At 39.1% G+C, this 26,970-nt stretch overlaps 1 protein-coding gene and 1 pseudogene across 2 annotated transcripts; both read right to left on the bottom strand.

The window, feature by feature from the left end:
* Positions 1-5,684: 5,684 nt before the first annotated feature.
* LOC146476646 (BCAS3 microtubule associated cell migration factor-like) lies at positions 5,685-20,126 on the bottom strand. Its single transcript, XM_085114520.1, has 20 exons — positions 19,796-20,126; positions 19,649-19,703; positions 17,582-17,657; positions 16,760-16,857; positions 16,030-16,111; positions 15,711-15,774; positions 15,480-15,587; positions 14,855-14,931; positions 14,638-14,714; positions 14,227-14,310; positions 13,644-13,671; positions 13,457-13,512; positions 12,939-13,004; positions 11,840-11,937; positions 11,240-11,375; positions 10,401-10,494; positions 8,966-9,427; positions 8,058-8,220; positions 7,747-7,856; positions 5,685-7,470 (listed from the first exon to the last, which is right to left on the bottom strand). The coding sequence occupies exons 1-20, from the start codon at positions 19,864-19,866 to the stop codon at positions 6,776-6,778; spliced, it is 2,700 nt and encodes an 899-aa protein (XP_084970646.1). The 5' UTR covers positions 19,867-20,126; the 3' UTR covers positions 5,685-6,775.
* Positions 20,127-21,879: 1,753 nt separating this feature from the next.
* LOC146476645 (dual specificity protein kinase shkB-like) lies at positions 21,880-26,272 on the bottom strand (annotated as a pseudogene). The gene is made up of 3 exons (XR_014865566.1): positions 26,226-26,272; positions 24,268-25,096; positions 21,880-23,088 (listed from the first exon to the last, which is right to left on the bottom strand). The product of XR_014865566.1 is annotated as a dual specificity protein kinase shkB-like (transcript).
* Positions 26,273-26,970: the final 698 nt, after the last annotated feature.

Below are 26,970 nucleotides of genomic sequence, written 5' to 3'. Positions count from 1 at the left end.
TCTTTTATTTATGAAGGAGAACGCTTAGTAACCCCGCCTTCATCAATTTTCTATAAAAATGACGCGTTACTTTCTGAAGTTTAGTTTCCTGTCAGAAGGCGTGCGGTTCAAACCAAAGATGACGAGCACAAACTATACCTTATACCTGCAACAAGGTGCTGGAAATGATGAAGACAGTGAAGAAAGCGATTTCTCCCAAGAAAGCGAAGTTTCTAGTCAAGGAACGGAGTCTTCCCAAGAAGAAGAAGAAACAGAAAACTTAGAGCCGTGGTCACGCATTCTTGATGAAGCCGAGAACCGCCACAAGACCCAGCTTAACGCTTTGATCAATCAATACCAAGAAAACGGCGATTCAGAAAATGTGGCTCGTAGTAAAGCCGTAAATGCTCTCGTTCCTGTTTACAGAAAAGAGCTGAGAAAAGTGCTCTTAGAGAATCTACAATGGATGCGTGCAATGAAAAAAGATCCCACCTTCAAAAAAGTGATGGAAACTCAAAAAGAGCTTAAAGACACAGAAGGATTTGATTGGTTGGAATCGACGGAACTTGCTATCGATAAGCGAAAATTCTTACTCAATCGATTATACGAAAAGTAGCCCATTCCACAAGATCAAGACTAAACCTACTATGAATGTTATGGAATTTTTTTTTATTTCCTGGACCTTTGTATTGTTGCATTTCAATAAAACTGTAAACAAGCAAACTTTAAGTGTGTTGATTGATGACTTGAAAATAATACTATAACATAATAGTAAACTTGTACAAAAAATTAAAAAAAATCTGAAATTTGAAATACAAATTACTAAAGCAAGATCAAAACTTTTTAATTAAACACTGTTATTTGTGATGACACTTTTAAATAAAGATGATGATTCCAAAGTTGAGAGCTGTTGCGTGACTAGCGACGCGCGACACCCACGCGTGTGTCTGAGAAAAATACTACTACTACTACTACTACTACTACTACTACTACTACTACTACTACTACTAATAATAATAATAATAATAATAATAATAATAATAATAAAAACATATAACTACAAATGGCCCGTTTGTCTCCTTTTGTCCCCTTTGGCGCGGTTTTGGCCTTTCAGGCCTGGTTATGGCCTTTCAGGCCTGTGTTTGGCCTGGTTATGGCCTTTCTGGTCTGTGTTTGGCCCTTCTGACACTCTATATAACCTGACTATTTGCGAAAAAGATGTCATTTGTGTTCAGTCACCAAACTGTCAACATGGTTTACAAGAGAGTTTGCAGAAACTGTCCGATTCCATCTTGCGGGGCGAAGTACCTTGTCAGATTAGCTGACCATCTCGCGGATGTTCATCAGTTAGATCACATACAGCGAAGAAAGTATTTACAAGAAGCGAAACTGCAACCTAAAGTTAAAGTCGTAGTTTACGAAAGTGAAGCGGATAATTCCGGAAAAAATCACTATCACAATCCAGTACAGACACAAGAAACGGTGTACGAACTGTCAAGACATCGGAGAAATGAGGCCTCTTTGAAAGCAAAAACTAAAAGACCGACTACAAAGAACAAGGCAAACCGCAAGAAACAAAGAAAGTCGAACTCTTGGCTTAGAGGCCATAGGAAAATTGTGTAGACAGGGAAGGAATATTTATTATTCCTCGAAATGAAACGAGGATTTGTAATAGTCAGTCAAATGATTCATTTTCATTCCTTTTCCTTTCAAATCGCTGTGTATTTGACTCTTTTTGTCATTGTTTTTTAATAAAGTTTTTAAAACGGTATCTCTTGTCTGGTTCTATTGCTAACAATTATAAGTCGCGTGTTTCCATTGATCCTTGTTAAGTTATATGAAATTGATTATAAACTAATGCGTCAAGATACTCCCTTGGGGTTTTTCCAGCAGAACTGAACTTATTTATATGCAACTTTAGGCTTGCGAACTAGCATAATTAACTGACTAACGGTGCGTGACTTTAATAGTTTTTTATTTCCTCGAGATAGATAGGAGAAAACGGTTTTGTCTCCCAGTCGCGGACAGTTAAACAAGCGCTCAAGGCAGCTTGAAGATCAACAACGTTGATGAAAAAAGCCATTTTCAACGGTACTAACGTTTTAAAAATCGGAAAAAGTTTTCCCAGCGAGTTTAAGTTGAATGAAGGAATGACGCTTTCGAAATCTACCCGCTTTTTATTCAAAACAGACAATATAAATCTTAAGATCCAATCAGGGTGGGAATAGAGCGGGCAAGCCTGGGCATGTCTATTGTTTCCTTTGTGCAAGAGTGACGCTCATTAGTAAACCTCGACACTTATTAGTATGCAGGAAGACATTTTTTCCCCAGGTTATAACAATAGATGACGTCATGGACTCGACGCTTAGGAATATTAATTAAGGGGATCCAAGGGGATCCAAGGGGATCCACTAACGAGGATAATTTTTAACATCTATCACTACTATAAAGATTATTATGTATGTATGTATGTATGTATGTATGTCTCTTGCGGGTAGACGCGCTGCCTTGCCTATAATTTTTTGTTTTGAATATTCATGAAAATTAAACCTTTTTTTCTGTGAAGGCCAGCTGCTTTTCTTTCGAAGGTGGCTATGAGTTGCATCTGTTTCTATGAATTAGTAAACCCTTGCTCAGTTCAGGCTGGCTATCATTATTTTCTACTGAGTTCTGGCAAAGACCTTGTTTGTACTTCCTCTATTTCTCGTTCATCGACATTTTTTATGCTCAGGTGAACTCTAGAAAATGAATAAAAACCCTGTTTATTTCTAATAAAACCGTTTTAGATTTATCCATCGACAATGCGGAAGTAAAAAATTGTGCATGCGGCAGCGCAGATCTTCGCCTAAATTTTTCCATAGATTAAAAATGTTCGCGTAATTTGGCATATGTTTTCAAAAAGGGTCTGATTTACTGGGCTCTGATCACCAAGAGATAATTCAAGCACAGAAGGTTTCACACTCAACGTTGGCGTAAATTGACCACGATTAACTACAAGGACACTTTTCCATCGATCAAGAACCACAACAAAGCGTGTTTCAAAATGAGCATCAAACGTTCTTCGAAGTTTTAAAAAGCTTTCAAAGGCTACACCGTATGATCAAAAATTAATGTTTGCCAGAAATTCTTGTCAAAAATTAGAAGTGAAGACTCACTCACCGATATTTTCTTCTGTTTTCTCGCTTTCGATTTCTCATCGACTGAAGCTTCTGCTTTCCGCTTGCTAATTAAAGGGTGGGGTTCACAGCTCTGCGCATGTCCATAGATCAAAATACTTTTTCTCCTTTGCTGTGACCCAAGCCTGTTTAATTTGATTCGTTGTTTATCAACCATTCGGAAGGGAATAGGTAACTCGGGTGGTAATTTTTTCATATGTTTGCGTTATTTCGCATGCAAACTTAAACTATAAACACATCAACCGTGGAATAAATCATGCGGGTCATTGCTAAATTCAATATCGACAATATGAGTACATACCACTAGCATTTTCTGTGAATTTTGGTCGTCAGTCATTTTGCTTGGACTAATTATAGAATGTGATTACTGAAGTACTGAGTGGGATATCAATGAGGAAACCAACATCACAAAAGTGGTTTACAGAAGGGTCCTCTAAAAAATTACAAGAACAAAAAGATTTCTGAACTAAAATTTATTTTTAATTTCTGCCATAAAGTTGATAAGAAAGAGAAAAAAGCGCATGCGCTGAATGTGAACCCCTCCGTTTACTTGTGAATCCGTTTACAATCTCGTACCCAGAGCCTTCGTTACCCTCCGTTTAATATTCGCAATTGATTGGCCCCGAACATAGCTTCCGTCTCCTAAGCCACATCCGATATTTCCCGGATGTGATTCACTTCACGACGACATGACTTCCTTGGGTATTAATTACATTTGGAGGCGGAAAACTCGTTTACGGAACGAGTGTTTTTGGAAATCTTCGACAATCCTCAGACAATTTCAACCTTCCGAAATGCATATGCGACGTACATTTTTGTCAAACAGTGGAAATTCTCCGGCAGATTGTAGGAAAACAGTCGAAAGTCTTCGGCAATGTTCGTGGATTTTAATAAATGACTGGAAGCATTTGAGTTGTTGTTTGGGGCAATCAGCGGAAAATAAATGTACAGTATGGGTGGATTCTGATTAGTATATAATACAAGGATAAAAATCCTTTCTTTGGGAGGTAAGGTAGGCATGATCTGAGAATTGCAAAAAATATACAGCAACACTGAGGGTTGCACTGACCGACTTGAAAACTACAAGTTACTCTAACTTAAAAGACTCGTTTGTAAAACTGTAACAGTAAAGCATATATTTTTTAGAACATTTACAGGTAAATAACAAGAAGTCGTGACGTAATTGTTTCTAGGAATCTTCCACTCGATTGCTTATAGCTATAAAATTAAAAAATAATGGCTGGAAACTTCGAGATCAACGGAAGCTGTCTGAAAACGGTCAGATTTCTTCCGCCAATTTTAAATGGATGCTGGTGAAGTTATATGCGAGTAAAAGACGTGAGAAAACCTTGGGATAAAATACATCTTTGGCCAGGAGCCCGTTGCTTCTGCTTTGGACAGGCTCTTTGGTTTCTCCGGTGTAGCGTTTGAAGAACGATCGGTGAACGGCTGGATAAGAACCTAGGAGCGGCAGCGGATGGTGTGAAAGATTAGTGGACAAGCTTCATAGTTTCAGAAATCAGAAAAGTGAAAAACAAAACAAGCAAAAAGACAAAAAAAAATCAATATAATAATAGTCAAAATATTACATATCCCTTTAAATAAGCGATAGTTCTCAAATCCCCCCCCCCCCCCCCCACCTCCACCCCAGCAGTCACCTTTTGTAAAATCACAAGTGACTGTATTTTCAGTGTTCATCTGTACTTAGCAGTGTGAACGCTGACTTCGTAAAATGGAAATCAGGGCCCGGTTGTTTGAAAGCCGATTAACACTAATCTACGATTAAAAGTTAACCGAGGTTTTGATCTCACTCGTTAAAAAATGTTTTTAAAGCTAATTTTAGGCTAATAGTAAAGAAAAGTGTAAGTCAAAACTGAGGGACAAAAATCTTTTTCAAGAATTTTTATTGGTTAGTAACTAAACTCGAATAAAAGTTCACCATAATCCAGGATTAGCTGAATCAGGCTTTGAATAACTCGGCTCAGATCAATAATGCGGTAAAGTCTTTTCCAAAATGTCAGTGGAGACATATGACTAATTTGCCTTCATGTTGTTTCTTGGACGTGAAATTGACAGCAACTGGTATGGTGAGTAAACAGATTCAACAAAAGTGCAACCCTTCTTCACTCCCCTTAGGAGGGTCTGATACCCAGGTTACCAGTGACCGTTTTAAGGGCGGGGCCTCCAAATACCAGAAATCCAGAAGTATTTTTTTTTTTCACAGTTTATGACTTTCCGAGAAAAGAAGATCTTAGTACGGGCTGGAATCCGGAAAGAAAACTGGGGGTAGCGGGGCATGCATGGTTCCCCCCAATTTTCTTTTTGGATACTATGAGCACTTGCTGAGATCTGCTTCTCCGTATAGTTTTAAACCGCGCAAAAAATCCCTGTATTAGTAGGCAGCACCCATAGGAAACCCGAGTATCTCGTGATGCGCAGAAGGTACGCGCAGTAACAAACGTAGGCACCGTCAGTTTAAGTGTAAACTAACTGGCTGAGCCAAAGTATTTTGTAAAGCAAAGTCAACAATTCGACGTTTTCAAAGTTTATTTTTTGTTCACCCTTGGATATTTAAAAATATAAAGACAATCTTTTTTTTTCTTTGGATTCTGTGACGTACAGAAACTCGTGTACAACAGGTCTATAAATTAACCCTTTATAGCCATTTCAAGGAAATTACCAATTGTCAATTCACAAAAACCGGAATTCAGAGAAATGATTACAAAACCGTTGGTATATACATCTACAAAGGAACTAACCATTTTTACAAGCGTTAGATTCAGGTCAATCATTCGTTGCGCTTTGTTTTCAATAATTTAAAATCTTTACTTACAGAATAAAGATAGATTGATTCTTTTGCTATTAACATTTTACATTTCAATATTCACATGGTATCCCGAATGTTAATATACCTTAAGCAGCTTCATAAAAACAGAACTTAACTTTAAAGCGTCTTTTCTCGGCGCCAAACTATACATAATTTTACAGCTGATAAATAAATCTCGCTTAGCTCATGTACAGTGCAGTCAGAATCCAACAAATACGTTTTTGCATTTTATACATTTTTTTACATTTTTAATATTTTGAATTTTTTTCCTTTGTTATGCAGTTTTACACACCCCCATATGATGAATGTGCCTTAAATAGCACCTGCTTAAAGTAGAAATATAGAAACATGGATACCGCTTGATTTTAATGAGTAAAGTACTATAAAAATTCATTTAAATTCCTATTTCCCAAAGCGATGCATCAAGCGTCAAATCCGCAATGCAATTTGAAAAGAACTGCACTACTTAAAATATAAATAATGATTGCGAGTTTCATGTCTGTCAACAGAGGCTGAAGATTACATTCGTTTTGTTTCAAATGAGCTCTTTTGCCTTCAATATTGTTTGCCGTTTATTTCAAGATGAAAAGCTGTTTCAAATGTCTAAATAATGGCACAATTTCGCTATTTTAGCTTATAATAAAAGATGCTATACTCTTAGGAAATCGGAAGCGAGCTATTTCAAGAGAAAAGATAAATTACTGTATTTCACATATTTTTCTGATATTAAGTCAGAGACATCTTTACTGCGGTGTCTCGTTTATGTTTACTGCGTAGAGTGAAACTTAAAGACTTACGACCAGTCGGGTGGGAGCAGGGGGCTCGTTTCAACAGGGGAGTACGACGCAAACGCACTCACCCCTCCCCCAAGATTGTCCGACTGAAACTGGAACTGATTCTCGCCGTTAATCGACGTCGTTCGTTTCTTGCCATTTTTCACTGGTAGGGTGGCGTTGTCATTCATAGCCTCTGCCAGGGTCTCCACAAGTTGCTCCTCTTTGACTTCAAACAACTCATTGTTCATACCTGGCCAAGGTTCCGTCAAGCTTCCCGGTCCGTTGTCCACAATAAGCGGCATACTGCCCCCAAGACTCGGCGACACGCACCCAGTAAACGCGAACCGGCCTGGCGGAGTAGGCACTGGATCCGAGCGAACAGGCTGCAGACGCAAGCTTTGCAAATCAAGCTCTTCGGAGTAGAAGTCCAATGGGTGGGCGTCCCTGTTGTGTGCCGCAATAGTGGCTCCGCTCCCCGAGCCCCCAGATCTGGAGTCCCCTAGGCTGTGTGTGGAGGACGCTGTGGATGACCCTGGTGGTTGGTAGGTCTTGAAGGAGAACTGGGGCCCCATCCAGAGGCGCCTGTGAGGGGCGGAGTGGGTTTCCATGTCTATATTTGCCAGCCATTGATCGTCAGAGCTGCAGCCATCACAACTGGCTTCCTCTTTAGGTGCGAATGTGATAGACTCGCCTTCCATGGTAATCTTCTTTCCTAAAGACGTCAAGATAAAATGTCCTCGCTTAGTAAACTGAAAATAACCGTGTTTCCGAGGCAATTTCTACAGATTTCCTCTATTTCGAAACACTCGAGAGAAACACACTAGTGCTTAAACACGACATGTATTCTCCTAACTGTTCTCTGTATATTCTTTATGGTACAGGTTGGGAGAATTTGTTTTAAAATCTCAAATGTCCAATTCGTCCCTCTTAGTACGAAACGACACCAACAAAGTGAACAACACGAAAGAACGTTCCGTTTCCCTCTCACCTTGTTTTTCGGAGCGTGTGCTGAGCTCACTCAGAGTCACTTTGGATCGTCCCATCAACAAGGACAGGTCTTTAACCACGGGGCTCTTACTCTCAGGCCACGTTGGGGATCTACCAAGACAACAAAGATGTCACACAACACATAACAACAAGGTGAGTTCTTGATCTCTGTTTTTAGTAGGCTGTTAAAATCTCGCCGAAAATAAGTTACACACTAGTGCGACTTTCAAGACTAATAACTGTGAGGGACATCTATTCCAACATGGGACCTAAACTATCATGGTGAATTTTATCGGGGCTTGTACCGCTCACCTCGCTAGTGTCCAATGTGCTCTTGAAGCAGTAATAAGCTCCAGCGGCGTGTCGTCGCTCTGTGGCGCACTTTTCACTCCTTGAGGCTCTAGTACATACTCAGTTAGGTTGCCATGGAGATCCAGTATAAAGAGCGAGTCAACTGCCGAAGACCTACACGGCTCTACGAAAAACAACAACGTTAAATCAGTGCGATGCATCTTAACTTGTCAAAACGTAAAATGTACTTACAGAGCCATAGTTTTGCTCATCAAACCAGAAGCTCATGAACCAGAGCCCTTATCTCTCATACTGGGCCCTGGAATCAACCCTTTCACGAGTAGATTTATTTTTAGAACGGATCTTACGGGACCTTTAGAACCCTCACAGGTAAAATACCCAATCAAAGAAGAGCAATGACAATTAAGTTGTCATATGTCATAGTGGAAATCTACTCGAGAAAGGGTTGAATGAAGCATTGAAACAGATAGAGGCTACTAGTCATGGACTCCTGATCAAACTTATTATTCTGTGACATTCTCGTTGTCTTCGTCGTCGCATTGGCCTATTTTATTTATTTATTTATTTATTTATTTATTTATTTATTTATTTATTTGCTTTGCCATACTTTAGAATACAACAAATATTGATGACTCCTTAAAGAATCCATGAAGCTAAAGTAAGCCTTAGGTTCCCTCACAAATTACAAGATTGAACGTACTAATTTATATACGAGACTAGAGGACGAGAAATGAGAGAAAAAAAGCACACAAAGAGAAAACTTACGATAACAACTGGTAACAAAATTAATTACTCATGTAATAAAGACGCTGAGCCTGGCTCAGGTTTGCCTTTTTAAGGCAAGCGTTTCATAATATCTCAGTGATGTTGTTTTGTACAAGTAACGTCGCGTCCAATCACGGTCCTACCTGCTCTAGCAGTATTCGGACTCCCCCCTAGCCATCCCCTAGAGGGAGCAAACTTCATAGCCACGCCCATCGAATACTCCAGTCCTACTCGGCCATTACACTTGTTGGACTGCTGTGCGGAGCCCGTACAGCAGGGCCCGCCACACCTTGGACCAGTGGGTGTCCTAATCTGCGCAAGCGGGTATATCAGGTAGGCATGTGGAAGAGGTGGTAACCGAGGATTTACCAAACCATTATTGCTGCTTGCAAGAGCCAACGAGTCCCTAGTGACTGGTGTTCCTGTGGAGCTGAGAGGGCTTCCATTGGGTGAGCATGAGAGTGACTGTCCTGTGCCATTGCATGGGCTGTGCCGGCCTGTAGGTGTGGGCGACTGATCCAAGTCATCTAATCCAGCACTGGTGTGAAACCGGCTGCTTCGGTTCACCACGCGGCGGGAGGAGTGTGTGCGAACTGTTATGGAACCTTCAAGTCAAACGAAATCGTTGGCTGTCAACGGCAGCTAAGTTGACAAGATTTGATGAAAGTTCTATCCCGCCTTCGAGTTCTATTAATTGACTACCTCCACCCTATCGCGCATTCTCAGAGAATTTAAATTCTCGCTAGATTCCGACGATGACAATCGCTCACACGCAATTGGTCAGTTATTCTGGTGCACTCTCTTCCAACCTCGTTCTGATTTTTACCCAGATTTACGGCTACAGCTAACGTTCTGGCCCCAGTTGTTCAAAGAGTGGATAAATTCATCCAACGGATAAATCGCTTTCCAGTGATATAAATCGCTTTCCAGTGATAAACTCTAACAGTTGGAGTACATCTTATCCTCTGGATAGCGATTTATCCACTGGATAACATTATCCGCTCTTTCATCAACCGCGGCCCGGGGTATAGCTACCTCCTAAATTAACAAAAGAAGTTCAAGCCGGTACTTGTCTGCTGCCAAACACGGCATAGTAATAAATGCCCTGGTTGTTCGAAAGCCGATCAGATTAACATTAATCCACGTTTAAAAGTTAACCGAGGTTTTCATATTTTCAAAAGGCTTATATTAAGCTAATAGTAAACAAAATTCTGAGTCATTTTAACTGAGAGACAAAGACTTTTTGAAAAATCTTTACGGATTAGTAACTGGACTCGAATCAAAGCTCATGTTGACCAAGATTAACTTAATGGGGCTGTTAACAACTGGGCCCATTCTACTTAAGGAAATGACATGACCGCATAATTTAAATCTGGTAGCAAACATTTCTGGGTTGCCAGAAACTGAACACCACAATTAAATAAAAATTACACTTAGGAGGCGGTCTCTTTCACCAATCTGAGAAACGTAGTGGGATTTCGTAATTGGTCGTTGCATTGCTTTGTGTTGCTATTTGTTCTTGCTCTTCAAGGGTTGTTGTTTTCTTTTTTTGTAAGTACACATATTACGGCTTCATACCTCCGTAAGAAGTGATGGGGAAAACGTGGACTGTTCCGCGAACTGTAGATACCGATACCCATCGGCTGTCGAACGAAAAAGCTATTCCATGCACCTAAAAGCAAAATAAGTTAAATTTGTTTAACGAAGGTGACACTTAACAGACTGTTACGACTAATAAAACCTGTGGCCCGCTAGATTTCGGATCAAATTGGAATTTGGAAATGTAGCTTTTTGAGGAGAGAGGTAAACCGGAGCACCCAGAGAAAAACTTCTCGGGAAGGTCAGAGGTTCGGCTTCTGTTGGCAGAACTCGGATTTCCTTTTTCCGAGTATGTCTGCATCACTGACTGAAAAAAAATCTCTATCAAGAACGTTCTTAACCACAACAACGCTTTTATATGATATGTTTGCTTTAGTTTGAGTTTTTGCATTCATGGTTGTAAACACAAAAATTGCTTTTATTTTATATTCTATTTTATTATCTTTTTTTTTTTCACTAAAATTATCGTAAAGCTTACGAAGGAAGCGTCTTCGTACACGTGGATTCTCGTCGTTTTTCGAAGCCTCAGCAGCAGAAAAAAAATTCCAAATGGGAACAGTATAGTTTGAGCATTAGTTGAGACGCACAATCAGCGACTCCCCACCCCTCATCACTGGAATCGTTTAAAGATGCAACGCACGTGTGGTTTTGAGTCAGCGGCAATTCGCATCAATTCAAGTACCAAATTCAAACATGGCGCTTAGTGCTGGCACAGTTTATCGAACATAACATGGGAGTTTGTACGCTAAAAACGACACAAAAACACGTCTTTGCAGTCTCGGTCCACGGCTATATCTTTAACAGAAGTGTGCACTTACAGTAGCAGTGGTGTCTCCTCTGTGAAGCGTATAAAGATGATGAATAGCGCTGAGTGACGGGCAGATGGGATGGGGAAGAATATGGAAGAGGTGAAAGTTATGTCCAAGAGCGTCTGCAGTCAGCAGTAAAGAACCACTGTAAATAAAATCACAGGTGAGTCAGTGGGATAAAAACTTAAATAAGATAGCAAAGGAACTTATTTTCTCTTAATGTTGGTGCTAAAGGAGAAACAAAAACCTTGTTCAAATCTTTTAAAAAGAAGTCTGAAATCTGAAAGTTTAAATCTGAGCATAACAGCGAAGAAAACTGCTTCTTATTGGGCTTTCATTTGAATGGTAACGATACGAATTTCAAAAGATTTTAACAAAACCACCTTGCCAACATAAATTGAAAATAAACAGCACCAAGCGAAATTGAGCAGACTTATGCTCTACAATGAAAGCTTGCATCTTTGATTTGAATGTCACACTGTGCCATTTTATCAGACTCAAAAGTTAAAGCCACCTTGTGCGGCACTATGCACATAATAATTAACAGCAATGCAAGCATAAAATCTGTTTGGTTTGTTGGGCTTTTGAGCGCCTCTACAGTGTTTGTACCTGGGGTCAAATGACATGCACGAAAGGGGCTGCCCAGCATGGGCTGGAAAATGGGCCACTATACCAGAGCCCTCATGGTCATCCTCCTGCACACAGAACTGAAACCGAAATAAACAAACAGTGAACACCTAACGACACTTGTCAACCGATCAAGTTCCTGATTATTTTATCCAAGTGTCAATGTACATACACATTGTACACGTATTTACCGAAGAATTCTAATTTAGAACACCCTCCAGATTAAATTGGAATTTGGAAGTGTTTGTTTTTGAGGAGAGGGGTAAACCAGAGTACAGTATACCGGGAGAACAATCTCTTGGAGCAAAAGACAAGAACCAACGACATGAACTTAACCCACATACATGTATAGTGCCAGTGCGGGAATTGAACACTGGGCCACATTGACGGGAGGTGAACGCTCTCACCACAGCACCATCCCTACCCCCAGAATTGAAGTCCAAATCCAGTTCAAAACCTAGGAAGACTTGGGGATGATTGTCAGAAAATTCTGAACAACACCCTACAAGCTAACTGAATGTCACTAATTGTTAGACTGGCTCAGACTCATTTTCCCTCCTCAGAGGAACCAAATCAGTTGAGTGACAAGCAGTGCCTGTGAGTGTCCTATTTTTTTGTTCAGAACCCTGAAAGGTACATGTACTACATGAATCTAACAGTACACATTTGATAGTTGTGCACCCTAGGAGGTACAGTCCACAACACCCCCACCCCAATCCCCTCCAGTGGTATGACAATCACCTCCGTCACTTTTATGTGGGAGCAAACGTGGCTGTGGTAAGTAGCCTGTAGAACAGGCATTATTTCTTTGCATTTTCAGGCAAGCAGAGGCAAGCACAAGCGAGTGCTAAGCACAAGTCAAGTGCGATGGAAGAGACATTTTTTTGCTCCCATCGTGCATGACTTTCGTGCTTGCCTCCGCTTGCCTGAAATGCAGAGAAATAACGCCACGCCTGTTCTGCAGGCTACTTAAAAGTTTAAGGTTGAAGTGGGAAGGCCTCCCTGCCAGGGGAAAATGTGAAAATGACACCTGTCTTAGTTGTCATTTTCTGGTAGACACATCTTAACCAGCTTTACATACCTCTCCATTGCCAATTTTCATTGTGTCTATGATGCTGACAACTCCTGGTCTGATAACACACTTTTTCTGAGAGCAAAAACAGGACATTGGTTGAACAATGCACTTGCTGAAGCAGCAAAAATTAAGAAAAACTGGATTAATCTTAAGTTGGGGTTTGAGTATGTACTCAGAATGGTACATTCGTCAAATAAATGTGATGCATGTGTAACCTGGTTATGCATTCTCTGTAATCACACTGAACAATGCGAACAAGAAATTTTGTGCAATTTTATCAATAGTTCACTGGTACATTGAGCCAAGAAAACATTAGTTCAACCAGCCATTTACTACCTACATTCATACATCTTTTGGCACATGTAGTAATTTGATCGAGGTTTATAATAAAAGAAACTGCATAAATTGTTTACAGAAATATTTTATCATATATTGACTATGCTTTACAGTTTAAAATAATTAACAACTTTTCATTTGGCTATAACTTATGTATTTGTTGTAATTTGTACAAAATAATAACTCACTTGATTTCCATAATCATTTGAGACTTCTGTTCCTGTCCAGCGCCCTACTGTTTCTCCTAAATAAATGTACATTTTAATAAGAAAAACATATTTTAAGTTAGAAAATTACAGATGAAAAAAAAATTGTTAAATTTTGTGAAACATGACAACTTCTCAAACAAGTAACATATAATTTTTTTTTTCTCACCAAACTTTGTGAGCCCTCTGGTAAGGGTCTGAAAATGAAAACAAAAAACAGGAAACTGACTAACGTGTATCTCTTGCCAGTAGTCTGTACTTGCATAATATTTCAAACCCATCTCATCAGACTAAAAGTACCTAACAGCAACTATCCACAGACAGGTAAAAATGCAGTTATGGCTGGTAGAGGTTTGTACTTTTAATAGCCATTTTGGCTTGTAAAAGTTGTAAAACATGGGGGTACTGGACTGATTACACCAAAATGAAAATAATTTAATCACAAAAGCAAATCATGCAAAAGACCATGTATAACAAGCAGATTTCAAAGAATATACTCAGCCCTAAAACAAACGACTTGCTTCCTTCCTCTTGTTTCCTAAAACGAGTAAGTGAAACTGTGGCTCAAGTGAAATTTTGTTTTTAATTAATGAAATCAGACCTGTTACCACCAGGGTTTAAGTGTGCTAAAATGTTAGCCTCAAGCTGTGTATCATACATTACTATTTTTGTATACTATACTTTTACCATAATTATGCAGGGTGATGTAAAATGTACATGTACATGAAACAGTTATAAAATGACGAGTATACCTTAGCAGCATTGATGACTGTGGCAGTATAAGACAAAGAACTGTCCCCACACACTCCCCCACAGGACTGGTGGTTAGGTACCAGCTAATGAAAATGCAAGCAGAAAATTGCTCAGTAAAAATATCAAGATCAACATGACTGAATTGGGAGAATACCTATATGTACATTGTAAGGTGTTGAAACTCAACAGAAACATTGGGAGCCTCTCTCCAGCACAACATGGCTCGAAGGAGGTTTACAGGCACAGAAGTCCACTACATTGCTAGCATAGTACAAATGGATCAATCCCTTTGAACCGACAAACAACGAGGCTACAGTATGTACCACAAGCCCCCTAAAATAAGCTCTATGTTATTGAGTGTTTAGCCATAAATTAATATTTTTGCTACAGTGTATTCAATACAAACAAACCTTGCAATCAGCATATGCCAGCCATCTTGTTCCCAGTGCCAGTGGGTTGAGGTTTGGGCTTGGGGCTGGGTAACAGCCTGCAGAAAAAAACACCACCATAAGTGATGGGTCAAGAGGGGCTAAAAGGGGAGAACTGTAAAAAAAAAACTAAGATGCAAAAACAGTTTTAACCCCCCTCCCATGCAAATGCAAATTTCATGCTTTACATAAAACTCACTAGTAATGCAGAAACAACTTTTGAAAGTGCAAGCATCAAAAGCTGCAATCTTCTCCTGCAGGGCAACAACCATCAGTCTAAAAAAAAAAAGGAGATAAATTTTCAGATGCATAAACTTTCACAAAATAATTTAAAGCCACAAAAGTTGGAATAAAAAGTCATTATATCCATAAACCAATAGCAATACAGGATGTTCTGTTGGAAAAGAAAATAAGCTTTCAGGATCTAAAAATTTTAAAGCGTTTCAAGCTTCGATACCTTCATGTAATCTTTTTCAAGTAAGTGGGGGCTTAATTTATGTCACGTGACTTGAAGGGGTGTGAGTAACGCGACAGCCACTACCAGTGCTCTTTTTGACAATTGTCTTTGTCATGTGACTCACAGCACCTCACGTCATGTAACATATTAAATTAACCTCTCACTTCAAAAGCTTGTATTTAAGATTAATTTTTTTTAGATCCTGAAAGCCAATTTTGTTCTCCAATCTTCAATATGACAGGATCAGGAAACAACTTATTTTCTCACTCAGGATGTTCTGTGTTGAGAAATATAATCTCTCTACAATTGACGTGGTCGAACAGTAGTTCAAAATTTAAATGTCTAAAGCTTCAAAAAAAATTAATACCTTCTGTTACACAACACGTCATAAACCTCAGACTTGAAGCAAATTGAGTGAACTTGTTCACCAGAAGCAAGTGACCAAAGGTTGACTGTGGAAAATGGCAAGGAGGGGCTAGGAAAAAAAGGCACAATTGAAAGTTAATACCAGAAGACTCAATTTAATGCATCCATTTGGGTCTCATAAGTGAGAAAACAAAGACACTTTAAACTCAGCAAAGCATAAAAATCTGATAACCTTGCAGCATCGCATAGAGCAAAGAGAGGTCTTGAATCTGCAAACTCATCCTTAAACTTTGCACCTATTATATAAAGTAAGAGTCAAAAATAATCTTATTATTTCAGTAATAACACTTAAAATGATCTGTTGGACAAAGGTCAAATTTATGTATAAACAATGTATTATTTTACAAAATTAAGGAGTTTACATGAATGAAGACTCAGGGTTAATTAAAAAAACCACAGTTTTTACTTAATATCGGAACCCTTCAAAGTAGCTCTGATTGTAAAAAATATTTTCTGGGTGCATATTCGAATAAAGGCAGCCGTACATGTACCTTCTACTGGAGTCTTGAGCATGCGTAGAAGTCTCACAGGCCCCTGACGAAGAGACAACACCTCCTGAGCTTCACCTGTGGACTGGAGACATCAACAAAACAACTGTTTTAGTATTTTTGAAGAGCTTTATGGTGTTGTGGGCCATACCATTGCCACCTAACAGTTCTCTGTTTTTGACACCTTCCAAGAAACTTCTGATAATTTCCATTCCAACTGGTTGATTGAAATACAAGAGCTGTGCATGGCGACTTCCATTTCACAGCCCTTAGATGTCACTAGACAGCTTTAATAATGGAAAGCCATTTGAAAGTTTTTAATATAATGTTAAAAAACAACCCACTAAAAACTTCAAGCAGGAGGCAACAACATGAAGCACAGCTGAGTTAAAAGCTCTAGTTGTGACATATATGGTACTATGCTGTGTAAGCTATATACAGCTGTTAGGCTAAAGTAAGTAAGTAAAACCTTTATTAAAGTGTTGATGTTTAATAGCCTAGGTAGACTAATTGGGGACACTAATAGAATAACGCACTAGTAAAAATTACACATTTACTTGTAAAAAAGTGATTAAAATTAACAAATATGGGTTTAAGGGGGAAATTAGACAATAATAATACAAGGATATCATACTTGTTTTTGAATGCATGCTTTGTATAATGTGTTCTTTTAAGTGGACCTTGACTTGTTTTGTTACTGGCTAATACAGTGTACTTAGGACTTGATACTTACTGGGATGGTCCACACATGAAATCCATTTGTGTAACCAAGAATGAGCAGCAGAGGTAAAGCTACTCCAGACAAAACTTCCTCCTGATGGAGAGTGTTATCTGAGGGGGGGCATGGGTGCAGAAAAGGAATTAGAATTACTGTAACTTAAAGAAACCCACTGGAAAGGTTTTAATCACAAATGTGTCCAGGTGTCTATGGACACCCTTAATTTACATTAAGAACTAAACAACTGAAAAAAATACCTAAAATTAAGCCCCAAAAGCACAGACACCCAAAAACAAACAACCAAATGTGTACCAGATGCAAAAATGCTTTTCAATTGATGATAAACCCTTCAACTATGAAACCAACTTTGTATTTTTGTTTTCTTCCATCTATTACATGTATTAAATTAGCCTTTTAACATTTGTAAGGCTAATGAGCTCACAGACGTTGATACAATTGGGGATCTTAAAGATCCTGTAAAGTCTGAATTCTGTTAAGGTTCCTGATAATTTGTGTCACTCGAGGTTTAAGGACCAAGATTTTGTGAATTAGTAAAGCAAATTCTGTGTACGAATAGAATAGGGTTGTCACTTACATGTTAGACCAGGTAACATGTACATAACATTTGCCACAGCTTTAAAGATAATGTCTTGATATTATGGCTTGTCATGGCTACTAAAAACATGATGATGGTCCTGTACGCCACCCATTCATTCCATAAAAACTGGAATAAACGGAAGCAGGTTATAAAACAATTTTATGGCTATGGCGATGAGTAAGTCCCCAACCAAATCATTTGAAAGTGTCAAAATACGTTTGGTCAGTATTTTTACTCACCATTACTGTCTGCCTCCTCAAATTTCACCCACAGCACCCTTTCTTTATCTTCTTGCTTCTGTCCACCAGTTACAGCCTGAGTATCATGTAAGAAATATGTCAATGCTTCCTTAAATTAACATACAGTACACTCTACTGGGACGTAGCTGCTAAAAAAATCCGCAGTAGGGTCATTAATAAACCCAGCCGGCTCTCTGGACTGTGTACCTTTAAACTTAGCCTCAAGTATTTGTTTTCTGTATAAATTTCAGCCGGTGATAAGATCTCTTTCACATGGAGAAATTCACCAGTAGCTGGCTCTTTGCGACATCCCTGTTCTATTAAAAAACATGTTGTTCCTGATAAAAGGTATAAACCATGAACGATGATACCAAACAGCTTCTTGGAAAGTGTTTGACCTGTCCAACTAGCACATGTGGTTTTTAGGGCTTAAAATTTACATCTGTTTATTTTTTGGGTACATTAATTACCAGCCAGAAACAAGCAATATGTGCATGTTCTATCACCCCACAATTCCATCAGGTTGCATCATTTACAACTCACACATTGCGAGGGACAAATATGTTTCAGTTGAGTGTATATACTTGACTCTGAGAATTGAATTTGAACAAGTTGTTGTTGAAAATGTCACTCAAAGTCACCACGTAAACTTCGGTGATTAAATATATATTCATTGGTGAAAGAAGGACCTTTCTCACAATGTTCATAAAACTGTCTGCATGCACGAGAACAAAATTCTATACCATATGTGTTGCTGACAAATTATACACTTTATAACGTCACTTCAATTTACTTTTTGTTATTTTTTTATTATAAATAATTTATTTATTTAGGTTTTTTTTTTTTTGGATGCACCAAAAACAAAACCATCAGAGATCTGTTGCTCTTATGCCACAAGGTACTTGCCATTGCCTGGTAACAAACCTTTCAAATAAAGGACACAACAAATCATATTCTATGGTACCTGTAAATTTCACACCCAATTTAATTTGCTAGCGATGTATTTCTAGCAAATGGAAAAACTGAACTACTTTGGCAATCAAACAGAGGAAGGGTGTACTAAAAAAATAATCTCAGAAATTATATATACTCAACACTAAGCAAGGCTGCCTTGAGAGCCCAGTACGTGTTTCCACTGTTCTCTGGAAATTATATTGTTATATTGTGTGACATATCATGACTAAAATCCTGCAGTCTTGTATGTAGCAGCTGATAACATTTTAAAAGCCTATCAGGCGTCATAGTGCAATTGATTTTGTTGACTTTGAGATTAGATAGTTTTTATTGACTCTTTTAATATTCAAAAAAATGTAAATTCGCTGTTTCATACGCAATACGGAAAAATATTATATTTAGCTGGCTGTTTAACAACTGCTTTACCTAGAAACTGGTAAATTGTGTGTTGCCTGACCATAATTAAGTTATATCTATGACAAACCTATGAGAAATTTAATACTAATTAAGACATCAATTCATACAATTTCGTCACGTAACAAGCTCATGACTGACACAAGGAAAAACTTGTTCAAAAGTTGGTTGTTTGCAATTTTGAGATTCTATTAAATGCTATCCACTGAGATACGTTTGAATTTCTGTGCGGTATGTTTCCCTATCACCAGCTGTTTTTTTTTTTTTTTTGTTAATTAAAGAGAAAAACCTCTAGATTAATTATATGATTTTCGTAAATCGAAAAGAAAAACGCTGTAACCACCAAATCAAACTAAATCCTGTTTAAATACCTTCTCGTAAATATAACAGTTTTAAAATTTAGGGCTAATTAAAGGCAGAAATGTACAACTCGAAAATTGTTCACCCCACCTAGTAGCTTATAATGATAGTCACGTAAGTTCAATTTAAATTTTTTAGGGGCAATTTCGATTCGATTTGCCTGATGGCGAGTTGTTCACATTGCGTATAAATTCTCCCGAGTTCACAGTCTTCTAATAAGCTCATACACGACTAAAACTGTAAAATCCGGTATTAGAAAGGACAAAAATAGTGTTAAATTGCTGACATCTACAGGATGACGTTATGAAAATGAACTTCGAATAAAAGCCCTCCACTTGCCTGTGGTACGACATCATGTAGAAAGCTCACTACACTCTCTACGTAGGACTTGTCGCTGTCAAAAAATCAGATCGACATCGTTAGAACACCGAAGTAGACTCTTATCGAGAAAACAAGTAAAAAATATCTGCTGAATGATTGAAAAACCTGATGGCTTGAGGTCGAACAACTAGCCCTCCACCGCGGGAAACTCTCCTCGCCGAAGACTCCACAGACATCGTTTAGAGCTACAAAAAGCTCTTAGGGATCTTCAGTAATGAAGATAAGTAAGCTGGATAGCTTTTATACTCGATTTTGCTCACATTTCCATCGTCGTTTCTTCATATCTTTCGTTCAAAGACCAAAACTCTGTTTTGGCGCCGCGTTACGTCAGAAAAAAACATTGTTTATTTCCCTACCTCGTTCTGAAGTTACGAGCGAAACCTGGGTACAAAGAAACAATGTGAGAAAATTCACTGCGAAAAAATTGCCGAAAAATTAACTAATCATAATTTTAAAATGATAGAATCAATCACACTATCGAATTTTTTTCGGTCCTTTATTGCTTCTTTTCTCAATAGAATTGCCTTCGTTCGTGAAAAGGCAAAATCAACGGAATAAAGAGTGCATTCAAAATAAAACCATGTCTAGACGATTTTGAAATTAGTTCCTAGATCACGAAATATTTATGTCGAGGCAACTGTGAGTAAAATTGGCCAAAACCTAACAAGAAAATGAAACAGGATGCAGTTTCCCCCAAAACAAGAAAATTCTATCGCGAACTATACTTATGTGGCCGAGTATTGTTCGTGATTTTGCATGTCGTGATAAGAAGTCGAGAAAATGGGTTACATTTGTGACGTCATCGGGCAAAGTTTCCTCGTGAGTTTATCGCTTCATTTCTTGAACTTCAGAACTTGAGAATGTTGTGGCATTTAAGAGTATTGCTCTTCTGTTATTGATCGTCTACCGAATGCAATTCCTCGCCTATAAGCAATTTACTATGCAAATTCAGCTGAGTAGTCTAGACAACAGACAGTCTAAACTTCTCAAAACAAAAGAAATTTATTGTTGGCAATTGATTCCTTTTGTTGAACCAGTCCGTCAAACAATTCGTTGTCCTATTATGTTCCAAGACACTGCGCATGAACTGTCTGCCCAGTTGTCTCAGAGGTATCAGTGATTGTTTCGCATGCTCTTTTAAACGTGCTTTTCAAAGCTTCTCAAAGCGTCAAGCCGTGACTCCTTCTTTTCAGTAATAAGGAAATTTCGCAGTTCCTACCTCGTAAATTAAACAAAAACAAATAAGGAATAAATCGTTTTGAACATTGAAGGTGTCCAAGTATCTAGCACGACAATGAATATTGGGGAAATGTGAGACACTATCATAAGAAAACTGCACATGTAAACATTTTTAATAATCCAAGCTGGTAGGAGGCTGAACAATTGGCTATTTACAAAGTGTTGTCCATTCTCGGGGACCCAGGGGCAGATGTTAGAGACGGGGCGAAGTTTTCACGGCCGAAACTGGGACTAGTATATTCCGCCAGTCCTGATTTCGCCCGTAAACTCTTCGCCTCTTCCCTACCACCTAGCCGAGTCCGACTGACCGTTGGGTATCCGAGGATGCTGCGAGGCTAATCTAAGTGGACCAAGTGAAAAGAGAGGAGCACTTATCTCCTGTGATCTCCGTATTGAAAGCCCGGTGTTATTACTATTGGACCCTGCCATCTCCCTCTTGTTCCATAAACCGTCAGCGAAGCTCAGCAAGCTTTGGCAGTAGAGCTGCACCTTTCAAAAGCAGTCTAACTTCACTGAACCCTTATAACCTGCAGCTGCATTAATATTGTTTTTTTTAGGATTGGGAGCATTGTTCTGTCGTTCGTTCTTTTTATTACCCGGCTCGACCAACCATGTAATTAAGACATTGCAAACGGTATTGGTCGCCCCAAGCATAGGGGAAGGGAGAGGGGGGGGGAGGGGAGGCTCCGTCAAACATTTTAACCCCTTACCTTCTGACATACCGACCTTATCCAAATAGAACACCACTTTCCCAAATAAAATTTTAAAAGGTATTTCTTTCCTATGCACTTCATATACCCACAACACAGTCCTTACCTAAGATCCTTTGGCTGACAGAAGTGGTCTTCATCAGAGAGAAGCCAAAACTGACAGAAAAATGACCTACGAGCGATTGGCGGCTAGCGAAGTTGGCGTTGTTGATTTCACTACCCAGTCTATTTTTGCGGCTCTGTACTTTAATTTATTTTATTTATTTATCAGCTATCTTTACAACAGATGTCCAATTCAGCAGGCCTAGCGCCTGGTTTAAATGGAGTCCTCTATTTACACTAAAAATATATTGATACACTGTAGTAAGGACACAATTTACATTTCAACAACTCACATAAAAAGTACAAAATTGCCAACTAAAAGAATGGAATAAAAGGGTCTTTATCAATCCAATTTTCCTAGCGGGTGTGTTCCATGTTTTCACCCCTTAAGTTGAAAAGACCGTGGCGAAAAAGTTTCCCTTTTAGAGATGACCATGAGATTCCCTATATAGTACACTAGAGAACCCCCTACCTCTATCGTCAAATTTTTAGGCCTTCTTTGTAACTTCTAAAGTTGATGATCTCTTACTCAAAAATATTACAATTTCACTCTCTTTCAAGGTGTCCTTTGATGTTCACTTACAGTTAGCCATGTACGACAGATAAGAGGGCGAGAAATTAGAAGTCTGCTTATCGTTTGATTGACATGGATTTAGAACAGGTTTGAGTTTATTGTTGTTTTCTTTGGTTGTAATATGCATAATCGAAAATCGGTCATCCAGTGAAGTGTGCAGGGATGGTAGAGGGGAGGCTTAATTAAGACTCAGTGAGCAGGCTCTTCCCGAGTTTAAACGCCATATTATTTCACATGTATGCCAAGTTCTTCCGCAATGTTTCCCCTTTCACATACATACATAAAAAAAATGACGGTAACAGTTACCCTTGTGCTGGAGTTTCTGCCAGGAATCTCTGCTCAGGTCTGCTTTCCTTTCTCATGCTTGTATTTAATTTCGAGCGTTTCGGTTCAACGTATGTTTTTTAAAGTTTCGGAGAGGAAAAAGGCACTTAAAGGCACTTCCAGTATGAGCCCACCATGCCGAGCACACCCCCCCCCCCCCTCCCCTCCCTCCCTCTGGGGGCGATCATCTATACACAAAGGCAAAAACATTTGAGTCACTTGATCACTGCAAAACATCATTCCAGATTTATCACTAACAGTCTCTCGAATTCGAGAATAACCTCACCCATATTCGGCCTCTCGCTAGGCGCTATTTCAACACAGCTTCTCACGAGACTCTGAAAAGTAGTTTTACTCATCCGAGCTATTTGCCTTTCACGCTGTCCGGGATCTGGTTGTTCTCTGATGCACATCTCACAGAAGAGAACACCAAAACTGTACACATCAACCTATGGACAGCAATACATAAACTGAGTTAAAAAACTTCCTAGCATTTATATAATGGTAACAAAACAAGTACTTCTCAAACGCTTTCATTTCATTGAGTTGCCAACACCTAGAAAGAAGTGTAAACTTTGGAAGGGAGGGAGTGAAAGACTGAAGCTTGTTATTGAATAGCCCCGACACCAAACTGATGGCAGCTCATACAAGAAATAAAACCAGTATCGGCGCTTTCGTGGTTTAGCTATAGAGTATTGAGGGATCACATGAAAATATCGATATCACGATAGAAACCCAGTATCGTACGCACGCCCGGTATCGTCTCCAATTGTAAAATTTTCACAGTTCTGTTTGACATAAACAATATATGAAAACCAGTACTTCACGAAACTGGGTCATTTTAAAGATGCCGATACTGTCAGGCCTTTTCCCAGGGCTCAAATTCAGACTTTTTTTGCTGCCGGTTCGTCGAAAAACTACTAGGAATTTCCACTGGATGAAAGCTTACCTCCTTGCACCGGGTGAAAGCGAGCATTGATCCAAGTTTTATTACTGATCAGTAAGGATGCCTTCAAAAGAGTTTTGTTCCTTAGTTCTTACTCATACTTCCTTTAAAATTTTTAACGAGCGAAATAAGAACCTCGATTAACTTTTAATCGGGGATTAGCGATCATCGGCTCTAGAACAACTAGGTCCTGAACTTCAATAAACCCGACACAATGTAAATTAAGATTTAAATGTCACTGCATAACCGTGAACGATCAATCTTGCTTTACGTTGTATAAAAAAGGATCGTGATCAGTCAAAATCGATAAAAATGGAAATGAAAGTCAAAAGGACAACTGCAAGGACTGATCAAACAACGTGGAAAGGCTTGAGTGAACGATATTTCGACTGGCCAATACCAGTCGTCATCAGGTTTATAAGGACAACTCACGAATTCACAATACATATGTGTTGTACCTAAATATAAGTAGATATGAAATGGACGTGGTATGGTATACTATACATGGCGACAGATTGAAGTCCATCACGTTTGTTCATCTGATGCCTAGAGGCTCAAGGGTTTTGACTTTCTGAATGATGTGCGCTTCGCGCGCTTTCCTAAAAGAATCGCTTCTGAATAGTTGTTGCCAAGAAAGTTTTCTGAAACCGCGGTATGGATATAACTATTGATCACAACTTACCTTGCAGCTTATAGGGTGATCCGGATTTTCATTCTGAGACTCAGGCGCGCTGTAGATCACAGCGCCTGCGTAATTTATATTGCTTTGACGTACAAAGTTAGCTGTGCCATAATCCGACAGTTTAGCTCTCCAATGGCTACCATATCTCCATAGCAACACATTGCCACTACTTACATCGTTGTGGATAATGGATTTCGGTTTCTGGTGCAAGTAGTTGAGCGCTCGAGCCACATCCAGAGAAACAACAGGCACTTCGTCTGCAGAGAGAAGTTGCCCTCCACGCGGATTACTTTAAAGTTTTTCTCTTAGACTATAGTCCATGAGCTCTGTTACTAGCAATAGCCTTCCATCCGTAGTTGCTGCAATAAACTGCAGCAAACAAGGATGGCGGCATTTTGAAGCCATGCTCACTTCTCGCTCAAACACGCGTCTGGTATCATCAGACACAATGTTTTCGTGGATTTCTTTTACAGTGACATCACAGCCATGAAATTTCCCTTATAAACGATTCCCCACGCTCCTCGCCCGAGTTCTTCATCTGCCATAATTCAGGATATCATTTTGGTTAATGACCCAGTCTTCCCTCAACTGTATCTCCAGTTCATCAACGCGTCCTTGAGTCCTTGATAAGTGATTTAATGCCTCTCTCAACTGTCTCTCCAGTTCATCAACGCGTCCTTGAGTCCTTGATGATTGATTTTCCAGCTCGTGTGCTCTTTCTTGTTCCGCAATTAACTGACTCTCCAGTTCAGTTTCTCGTCGCCGTCCCGTTTGTAAAGGGCTCACTCGACTCGACAGTCGTCTCAGTTGCAAGTTGCTCAAACTCCCACTGTCCCATTGTTAGGTCTCACTTCTATCACTTAAATTTTGTTCCTCTGTAAGGCCCAATGAGTTTCACAGTATAGCCAGTTTAGCTTCGTCCACCGCAACGATTTGTCTACCTTGAAAAAAATATTCAGAGCCGTTGTTTCGTAAGTTAGTAACAACGAAGAAAAACCAGCCATTTAGTAAACTTAACTGAAGAACTCAGGCAACGATACAGGATAAGTATTTCTTGATTTATGCCTCTCATTGACACCAGAAAATAAAACAGCATTGGTCAATCTAGAGCACACGTTGCTACCACTTCTATAGTTCATGTTTTAAGACAAGTACTTAATTGTTTAGCCGCATCCCCAGCCGTCCGGCTGAACGTGATGTCACCAGGCAACTCGGCTTGCGCTCGCTCGATAACCGCAAATAGCGCCTTGGTACATGGCTGGTACTTGTTCTTTGAATGAACATAAACAGTCGTCTCGACCCATCAAAAAATGAGGATGATAAATCTCAGGCAGCAAGTTAACGACGGCTCTTAGAGACAGCATAATTAAAAGTCTTTCTTTTCGCTTCACTGACATGGCTAATTGATAGTGAAAGCTACAAACTTCCGGGTTAGTATTCGGCTCACTGTTCATAATAAGGGATAGCAACCGATAGATTCAATGCAATTTAGAATGATTATCGCTGTTTTTAAATGCGATGTGGTTATTAACCTAACCCTGCAAGAGGAATATAATTGTAATGAGTTATCACCAGTTTTTTAACGTATGAACATAAACGAAAGCTCACATATAGCATAACAAACTTCGTGCGGGAACCGAAATGTGATTGGAAATGAACACAGCGATCGTTCTTTTCTCGGTTTGTTCTCATTTTTATTTCATCGGTACCACAGGGAAACGAACCGACGCGAACACATAGCATTGCGTATATATAAATAAACGTATGTAATTAGTTTGTACCGATTGTGCCTTTGTACTTAAGTGGCAAAGTTGCAACGGAAGTTGCTTAAAACATGTGATTATTTGAAAGCAAATGCAAGTCAAACAACATTACAGTTGGTTGGTTACTGACTTAACCTTCTTCATTCCACTTCAAAACTAAATAAAGTATCTACACAATTGAAACATTTCTCTTACCGTTTGTCCATGATCCGCGGAATCAACAAATCGTCCAAACAGTTCATGATTTCTTTACCACTGTATATAGTCTCTTACTAATCTATAACTTACATTTTGTGGCGAAATCTCCTTTTCTAAGCACTGACTGTAAAGTATTCTTCCAAAGTAGTGCGTCCAGTTTCAGACTATAGATCTAAAATTGTGAGCCCGGCTAGATTCTGATGCAATGCAATTAACTTTTGTTTTTTTTTTTAAAGATCACTGACCCATAAAATGTTGTGAGAAGTACAACCACATATGATCACGTAGTAGCTGAAGCCTTCCATGGCAACCGACGCTATGTTTTCAACTACCAGAGGTTAAGAATGAAAGAATGTGAGCAGTTTCTGCGAGTGCCATGAGAATTGCACGTGACTGTTTTTGCACAGTACCTTTGCTTTAGCGGTGTGCCTCGCTCCCATGGTCCTTTTGTCTGGGCAACGAGGTTGAACTATACTCAGTGCAGTTGCAAAATACGGCTGCTTTATGTTTAACTGTACTGGTCGAACTGGCAATATGCAGATATGTTAAATATGAAATGGAAAAAATTCGTACCTGGGTTAATTATTTTCCACATTTCTCCATGCCCCATTGCTTATTCCATAAGCAGCAGGATTTAGTCACTGAAGGTTAGAGTATAAACTAGTTTTTCAAAACCCGTAATTTGTTCTCGATTGCCCTACATGTCCATTGTACTATTCCGGGGTAGGAAGAAAAGGGGGTA

This window comes from Pavona decussata, unplaced genomic scaffold (assembly GCF_977016875.1).
Source record: "Pavona decussata unplaced genomic scaffold, jaPavDecu1.1 SCAFFOLD_76, whole genome shotgun sequence".
In the NCBI taxonomy this organism is placed as follows: domain Eukaryota; kingdom Metazoa; phylum Cnidaria; class Anthozoa; order Scleractinia; family Agariciidae; genus Pavona; species Pavona decussata.
This window is presented reverse-complemented; position numbering and strand designations above follow the sequence as displayed.

Bases quoted from the DNA above. Each gene is read 5' to 3' on its own strand.
- LOC146476646 (XM_085114520.1), bottom strand. From the start codon at position 19,866: ATGTCTGTGGAGTCTTCGGCGAGGAGAGTTTCCCGCGGTGGAGGGCTA. The intron at 16,112-16,759 runs GTAAGTATCAAG...TGATGTCTCCAG, and splicing joins TTCATGTGTGGACCATCCCA to TCCACAGGTGAAGCTCAGGA. The intron at 8,221-8,965 runs GTAGGACCGTGA...TGTTTTTCGTAG, and splicing joins TCCGAATACTGCTAGAGCAG to AGCCGTGTAGGTCTTCGGCA.